Genomic DNA, 8,697 nt, shown 5'->3' with positions numbered 1-8,697 from the left:
AGAGTTTATGTCTTGCATATAAATCTTGATTTAAATCCATAGCTTGTATCTGGGTCCAATCTGTTCGGATTCATCCTGAGATTTGTTACTGATTTGTTCTGCACCTCCCACGCTACTAGCATGGATCCCACGCTGATAGGGTGGGAGTTTTGTTCACATTACTGGAGTTTCACGCAACTAGCGTGGTTACCACGATGTCAGCGTGAGTGGCAATATTGGTTGACGCTACTAGCGCGAGTTCCACGCTAGTAGCGTGGATGTCTCTGTATGAAAATTGCTTCATGTGCTGCTAGCGCGAATATCACGCTGTCAGCGTGGTTGTCTCTGTCTAAAAAGCCTTCTTCACGCTGTCAGCGCCACACCCACGCTATCAGCGTGGGCCTTTAGTTTGGTAATTTCCAATTGGGCTCTAGTTTGTCTGTTTTTCCTACGAAATCAGTAGAAAATCAGTTGTACAATCTTTGTTTGAGATTTTAACAAATCAACAGTAAATATTGCCTTTTTACTCAGGATTAACCAATATTCTTTCTCTTTTTGGCTTGGTTTTACCCATATGCTGGATGCATATTAGGAGCTAATTGATCTAGCTAGGGATTCTTCCAAAATCTTTTTAAGGAAAGTACTAAAGAGTCAGTTTGGTTTCAAACCAATAACTCTTGGCCAACAATCAGGGAGGATCAAATTGGTAATCTTTCGTTGGTTATTTCTCTTGAGGAAGTGAATAGGGCCTTCTTCCAAATGCCTCCCTTGAGAGCCCCTGGATCAGATGGGTTTCCAGCCTGGTTTTATCATAGAAATTGGGAGATTCTCAAGACTCAAATCTAAAACAGTATGCAGTTTTATTTCCAGCATCCAGATCGGATAGGTGAGTTAAATCATACACTTATTGTTCTAGTTCCCAAAGTTGAAAGACCTTGTTTGATGAAGCAATACAGGCCAATAGCCCTTTGTAATTCTGTGTACAAGGGACTTAGCAAATTTCTTGCTAACAAAATTAAACCTCTTCTTGCGGAGCTTGTATCTCCAAATCAGGTCAGTTTTGTGCCTAAGAGACATATCCAGGACAATATCATAATTGTTCAAGAACTCATCCATTCTATGCATAGAATGAAAGGAAAAAAGAGCTTCTTATCTATTAAGATTGATTTAGAAAAGGCTTATGACAAGCTTAATTGAAAGTTTATCAGAGCAGTGTTGGAAGATTTGAAGTTACCAGGGGATATGGTAGGAGCTATAATGGGTTGTGTGACTAGTCATGTCTTAGAGGTTCTTTGGAATGCAGTTAGAAACCTTAACTTTCAATCTCAGAGGGGAATTAGACAAGGGGATCCAATATCCCCTTATCTTTTTGTTCTCTGTATGGAGAAGTTAACCCATTTAATCATGGATGAAGTGGAGGTGAAGAACTGGCAACCAATTAGAGCAGGCAAATCTGAACCTCCCATCTCCCATCTTATGTTTGCTGATGACATCATTCTCTTCGCTGAAGCTTCTCTAAGCCAATTAAATTGTATTGCTCACTTCCTGCAAAAGTTCTCAAAGATGTCTGGACAATGTGTGAGTAATATAAAAGTCCTACATTTAATTTTCCAAGAATGTTCCCTAGGAGGTTGTGAAGTCCATTATTGATGTTAGTGGGTTCAAAAAGGTTAATAACCTTGGCAGTTATTTGGGATCTCTGATGAGACATGGTAGAATAAGAAAGGATCACTATGCTGATGTAATTTCCAGAGTCCAGAATAGGCTTCAAGGTTGGAAATCCAAAAGTCTGTCTCTGGCAGGCAGAATCACATTAGCTAAAAGTGTAATTTCAGCTATTCGATCACATGCAGAACAATACTCTTCCTGTTCATGTTTGCCAAGATATTGAAAAGCTGCAAAGAAACTTTACTTGGGGAGACCTAGATTCTAAAAGAAGAGCTCATGACGTAGCCTGGGAGCATCTATGTCAGCCAATGGATTGTGGTGGTCTTGGCATTATCAACCTCAGGATACAAAATGAAGCTTTTATGCAGAAGCTGGCTTGGCAACTTATCAAAGACCAGAATAGTCTTTGGGCTCAGGTACTACTAGGCAAGTATGGTAGGAACCATGATCCTAACCGTAGCTTGATAGCAAAACTGAGTGATTCTACATTGTGGAAGAATATTTGTATAGCTAGAACTAAGTTGTCCCAGCATCTAGAGTGGGTGGTTGAGAATGGAAAAACAGCTTGTTTCTGGACAGACTACTGGGGAGATTGGCAAAGCACTCTGCTTGAACTTGCTTCAGTCAAACCTCCTATATCTGACCTAGTTCTCAAAGTTTGTGATGTAGTTGATCCAAGCACAAATGGTTGGAATTGGAATTATCTGGAAAAATACTTTGATGCTTTTATTTGCAGCAAGCTGAGCAAATATTCCTCCCCTATTCTCAGCAACTCAGATGACTGGCTCAATTGGAAGAAGAGTATTCCAGGTAAATCTATTGTGAAGAATGCTTACTGCTAACTGATGAACTCCGGTTATGAGAAGGACATAATTTGGTCAGCAATATGGTAGTGGAGAGGTCTTTATAGAATAGCAGTCTTCATATGTTTCGCATGTCTTAATAAGCTCCATGTCAGAAGCATTACTTGTCACTGGAGTGGAGGGGAGGTGAAATGTCCCACCTGGTTTATGGATCAAGAAACTTTAATCCATACCCTTAGAGATTGCAAAGATGCTAGGAGTATATGGGAGAGATGGTTTGCTGGTAAAATCCCTAAAAACTTCCTAAATGCAGAAGGTTTAGAGTGGTTTAGGCTAAATTTATATAAGCCATTTACTTCTCATCTCTAACACTCGTGGATAGAAATTTTTTTTATGACCTGCTAGTTCTTATGGCAATGGAGGAATTCCACTGTTCATGATGAGTTATTTTCAAGACCTCAAGATCCAATACACAGGATTCTGAGTTATCTTGCTGACATGAAGAAAAGTGGCACTACTGATCCATTCTCTACTCTGCCTAAATCTCCTAATTATTCTGGTAGTTCTGGCCAGATGGTATCCCAAAAAGGAGTAAAACAATTTGTCGATGGTGCTGTCAACCTATCAACCCACATAGATGCTTGTGGAGGTTTCGCTTACTCTTCGAATGGAGAATGGCTGAGTGGGTTCTCTTCCAACATAGGATCTTGCTTGTCCCTGGAAGCTGAACTATGGGGTATCCTTCAAGGCCTCAAGCTAGCTGGTCATCTAAATTGCTCTAATGTCTCGCTTGGATGTGATAGTAAAGAGGCCATACTCTGTATAGAGTCTAAATTTGATCTGTGTGGCTTCTCATCCTTAATTGATAGAATCAAAAAAGCTGCTCACTCTTTTGAGCAAATTCGTTTGGAGTATATGCCTAGAGAATTGAATGGTTGTGCAGATAGATTAGCTAAGTTAGGTTTTAACTACAAGGGTGAAGAGTTGAGGGTATTTTCCTCCCACTGTTAGCATTGAGTCTCTTTGGAATTCTTTTTGCTTGAACTTGCTGATGGAGCATGTGTCTTTAAACATGCATCAGCTGTCTGTTTAGTGTTCTTGGGCCAGGCCCTCCCTTTATATCAAAAAAAAAAACTTGTATCTAATTAAGGAGAAATAATCCAACAATGAATATGACAAATTAAATTAATGGCAAGTATTATGAATCTCATGCCATTGAAATTAACCTCACTATTGAGGCTAACAATATCTTTGTTGATTATTGCTCCTAAAGTAGCAAAATCTGAATTATTTTATCATTTGCATATATACAAAATGATTTTTATACCCCCATATGTGATGCATGTAATCACACATATTGATTTGGAGGAAGCCAATTTCAATACAATAATTGGCAATATAAAAATTAATTAAAAGCTCTAGAAGAGCTAATTTGTGATTACCAAGGGGAACCAAATTGGCTATAAATGATATCTTCCGGTTAGAAAAACATGACCGGTTGGATCATTCGGATCAAATATGACGCAAAAAATTATTGAAAATTCACATGATCATGCATTGAAGAACAAGAAGATTCTTCAATTTATTGAATTTCATGTACTGCTAGTTCCCAGGAGAAATTATCACCAGCTAAAAAGTTGAGATTCAATCTCTTGCATTTTAAAAATGCATATAGGGTGAAATATATGAGCTCATTCACCCATCATGTGAACCTTTCAAATATTATGAATTTAATATATGCATCTACAAAATGGCCACATATATGTCTATTATCAACTCACATCTTGTCATCTGCAAGATTGTTTGCTCAAATGATAATATTAAGAGCACAATAAAGATAATTCATCTTCATAATGCTGATGGATTTATTTATTAGAAGAATTATTAAATGTCTCCAATTGATTGCTATAACATTGCCTGTGAGAACAAAGCTCCCTATTTTTGCATAGGAATATACTATATTTTATGCAGCAATACTTGTACACATCATGCCAATAAGTAGTCATCTCCCCATTACATTGGCTTATGGTCAGGAGCCAAATAATATTTTTGATGTACGAATTATATTCTAATTACTCCACCATAATGCATAAAGATGAATCCCAAATACAGTTGGGAATATATGTTGGATATGAATCTCCTTAAATAATATATTGAAACAATGGTTGGAGATTTAGTGGATTATTGTTATCAGTTTTTCCAACATAAGGGGGGAGAATAAACAGTTAAAAAATACATAATGCATTATCATTATCTCATATAGATCCTCACACCAAGGAAATATGAGAAAAAAATATATTATATATTGACTGCCAGATGCTTTAACTGACCAATAGGTATAATATTCCAACTGTAAATGCTCCAATTCATATTGTACATAAAAAAATAATCGGTTCCAAATATAAAAATCCTCAAAAGGGGAGAAAAGGAGCAAATGATTAAGATGGTCATAATATGGAGATAATTCTTAATCCTAAAGACATAACTTTCATTAAACCTCGAGGAGGTTCAGGTACCTGAAAATAATAAAAATAAAGAGATCTCTCTTAGTTATGTCATTTCATGAAAAAATTGGAACCATAAAGATATAGTTGTCGTCAACATTTTTGCAAATAATGAAATATTGAACAAGACGAGGATCTTGAAGAAATTTTCTTTTATTTATGAATAAAAAAATAATTGGCTAAAATATAAAGACGCAGTTCATATTTAAAGTTTTTTGGACATAGAATCCAAATACATGAAGGTGTAAAGCCAGTGGGGTACAAATGTGCAAAAATTATAATGAGAAAAATGAAGTCGTAAAAATATAAAACACAACTTGTAGTATAATAATTTTCACAAAAGCCTGGCATTTATTATATGAAATATATGTATTATCTTGTGGTGGATACGTTCACCTTCACATATCTTACTAATCTGGCAGTATATGAAAAATTGACATGCGTCTAATAGATGTTATTATAGTTTATTTATGTGACTTATTTGATCAATAGTGAAATATATATCCTAGAAGGATTTAAAACTCTTGAAGCATATAAGAATTTTCGACAAATTTTTTGAATAAAGCTTCAAATATCGGTAAATGGATTAAAGAAATAAAGGGGTATATGGTATAATCGCCTTGATAAAATATTTATCAGTTGACTTATAATTTAAAGAGATTGTACATGGATAAAGCAAATCCATTGAGTACCCCAATAGTTGTGAGATCGCTCGACATAAATAAAATATATATTTCACCATCATGAAAAATAATTTTCGAATCTTGAAATGCCAATAGGGCATAATATATAGCGTGATAAAGGAGATTAATTATAGGGCTCAGTTAAGCGGGAGATATTATGATGATATTTACTCATACGATAACTACAATAAATATTCAAAGGGAGAGTTATAAGAATTGTACTCTTTTTTCCTTCACCAAGTTTTTATCCCAGTGGATTTTTCTTGTGAAAGTTTTTAATGAGGCAATCTATTAGCGTATGACTAAGAGTGAACATCCAAGGGAGACTTATGAAACTATCAAATAAGTGGATGTTCAACTTTCCAACCCCGAATCTTCTCCCTTTTTTACCCTCACATTTTTACTTTCTTATTTGTAAGTCTATTAGCAGGATTATACTCTTATCCAACACAAAGTTACTAGAATAATTACAATGCTGGTTATTTACTTGAGCCACACAAAGGCAGATCCCAAACAAGATTTCGATCACAAGTGGAAGCATAATTATTTCATGGCGTTCAACAAATTCGTGATAATTTGGCAGATTTATTTACCAAGGCATTACCTACTTCAAGTTTTGAGAATCTTTTATACAAGATCGAGATGCGTAAACTCAAAGATATTAAATAATGTAATCATTAGGGGAGTAAAATATGTGATGCACCCTTTTTTTCTTAACCATGGTTTTGTCCCATTGGATTTTCCTAGTAAGGTTTTTAATGAGGCAGCCTCTAATACGTATTTCTTTTCAATAGAATCGTTGGACATCCAAGGAGAGTGTTATAAATAATATTGATTGTTGGTTGTGCATGAGCATTGAATGTTCTGTAACCACTAAATAAGTAATTATGGTCATTTATCATTTATAATCATCCTTGTCTTGTGAGCCTATAAATAGAAGCATCAAAGGTCATGATAATACAATAAAAATAGATTTTCCCTATCTCTCTCTTATCTCCATATTTTCTCTCAATTATCTATATTTATTTTACAACAGATCTACCTAATTTTTTCTCCTTTTGAAAAAAGGTCTCAATAAAAAAGAGGAAAATATGTTTACCAAAAAAAAAAAATGTAAACACGTGTATAGATAGATGATATTTCCCCTAAAAAGTTAGGGAAAAAAAAAGTGAATTTAGTCTACTTTTAAGTGAGATTCATTTTTGGAGAAGATTATATTTACAAACTTTTTGTTTACAAACTATACTAAGTATGACCGGTCATACTTCAATCAAGAGTGTATGACCGGTCATACTTAGTGTAATTTGTAAAAAAAAGTTTGTAAATGGATCCTTCCTCTTCATTTTTATTGAATGAATCGAAACAAAAAGAGAAAATGTCCTTTCCCTTTTATATATATTGACACGTTCCCTCTCTCTCTCTCACTCTCTTTTTACAAGTATGAACTGTTTCTTTGATTTGTGTTTCTTTCCGTCCAAACAAGATAATAAATATGGAAAACAATTTATTTTTTTAAATAACACAAGTTATGTTATTTCATTCTCACAAAAAAGTAAAATTACATTTTTATTTTTTTGTCAATTCTCTCCCCCTCAATAATTTTTTTTCTCACTTAAAATGACACAATTTTACCTCCTTTAAAATGACATACATTTCCCCAATAAATATGTGGGTTATATTAATCTTATGTTGCTGGAGAGAAGTTATCTCCAGCTGACACATGCTTTTCAGAATACAGAATACAGAACTGTATCCTATAAAACATGTGACTACAACATATAACTTCTCTTTCCTGCGGCTGAAGAGTAACTGTTCCCTAAATATATATTCCCTTGGTTGTTAACTTGTTATTCATTTTTCATTAATGTAGTTGTACAGAAATTGAAAAATTAATTAAATTTAATTGAATTATCCTTTATTAAAATGCCAATCATGTTATTATCTCTATTAAACTTCTCTCTCACTTATTAATATCAAGTGTAAAGTTAAAAAAAATTAATGCTTCATTAAATTTGAAAAATGAAAATAAAATGAAGTAAAATAATACTATTATAAGATAAAAAGAAACGAAGGAGCAGTAGAGTGGTGGTATCTACGGCTGCTAAACGAATCAGGGGCCTTTGGCTCGATTCGTGAAAGTCTGAGTTTACATGTCTAAAATTGATTGTTGGAATCAGGCTTGGACTTGTATAAAAGCTCGTTTAATAAAAATGCCTCATTCTACAATTGAGAAGCTCGGCCTTAGAGTCTCTCAGGCTAGCCTAATATATTAATTTTTTTTTATTTTATATCTTTTATATTGCTTGTAATAGCCCTCTCTCTTCATCAATCCATTTCGCCCCATTTTATTGGTTAAACATACTTTTTGAATGATTTTGTTCTATATTATGTTGTTTAGATATACATTGAATTTATGAATATTTATGGAATTACTAGTGTTGTTGATTGTATATTCTGTTTAGATACATTTTTGTTGTCTTATATTTTTAAACAAGCTAAACCAGACTTTTATTTTTTGTAAATGAGCCAGGCCACAGGCCGATAATTGTATTCATAACAGGTAACAAGTTTGATCAGACTGACACATTTAAACTCAGACTTAGTCTCTTAAGACCAATGCTCGGCTCGGCTCAGCCCAAAATTTCACAAATCGATCTAATTTATATTATTAAACTTTCTCCCACCGTTAACACCGCTGGTGGTATCCTCCTAACATCCCTTGATTAGTAGAGTGGTGGTATTTTTTAATATCTCGGGAACCTAATTGATATTGAATATTTAAGATATTATTTTATTTATTCTCCGTACAAGAATTAAAACCTTTTATTAAATAAGCATGATTATAAATAAAAATAAGTGCAATTTATCATCAGAAAAATATTTCTGCAGTTAATACAGATAAGTTATCTGTATTTACTTCCAAAACGACATCATTTTGGGATTGAAAGATTTAAAAATAATAACCCTGAAATAAATTAAAATTACAAAAATATCATGCTTTCCGTCTAAAAACGACGTCGTATTGGGCTTACTGCAGATAACTTATCTGCAGTAACCGCA

General features: G+C 34.0%; 1 protein-coding gene across 1 annotated transcript; it reads left to right on the top strand.

The window, feature by feature from the left end:
* The first annotated feature begins 831 nt into the window (after positions 1-831).
* Positions 832-2,489, top strand: LOC133291745 (uncharacterized). The gene is made up of 4 exons (XM_061490058.1): positions 832-1,032; positions 1,180-1,557; positions 1,607-1,720; positions 1,833-2,489. Exons 1-4 carry the CDS (start codon positions 832-834, stop codon positions 2,487-2,489), a joined length of 1,350 nt encoding a protein of 449 aa, XP_061346042.1.
* Positions 2,490-8,697: the final 6,208 nt, after the last annotated feature.

This window comes from Gastrolobium bilobum, unplaced genomic scaffold (genome assembly GCF_033153095.1).
Source record: "Gastrolobium bilobum isolate Gb01-03AN ecotype WA unplaced genomic scaffold, APGP_CSIRO_Gbil_v1 utg5858, whole genome shotgun sequence".
NCBI classification, from domain to species: domain Eukaryota; kingdom Viridiplantae; phylum Streptophyta; class Magnoliopsida; order Fabales; family Fabaceae; genus Gastrolobium; species Gastrolobium bilobum.
This window is presented reverse-complemented; position numbering and strand designations above follow the sequence as displayed.

What these genes read in the sequence shown, in the direction of transcription:
- LOC133291745 (XM_061490058.1), top strand. Translation starts at nt 832, where the DNA reads ATGCAGTTTTATTTCCAGCATCCAGATCGGATAGGTGAGTTAAATCAT. An exon ending in AGCTTGTATCTCCAAATCAG is followed by an intron (nt 1,033 to 1,179) that starts GTCAGTTTTGTG and finishes CTTAATTGAAAG; the next exon opens with TTTATCAGAGCAGTGTTGGA. An exon ending in GAAAGGATCACTATGCTGAT is followed by an intron (nt 1,721 to 1,832) that starts GTAATTTCCAGA and finishes GATCACATGCAG; the next exon opens with AACAATACTCTTCCTGTTCA.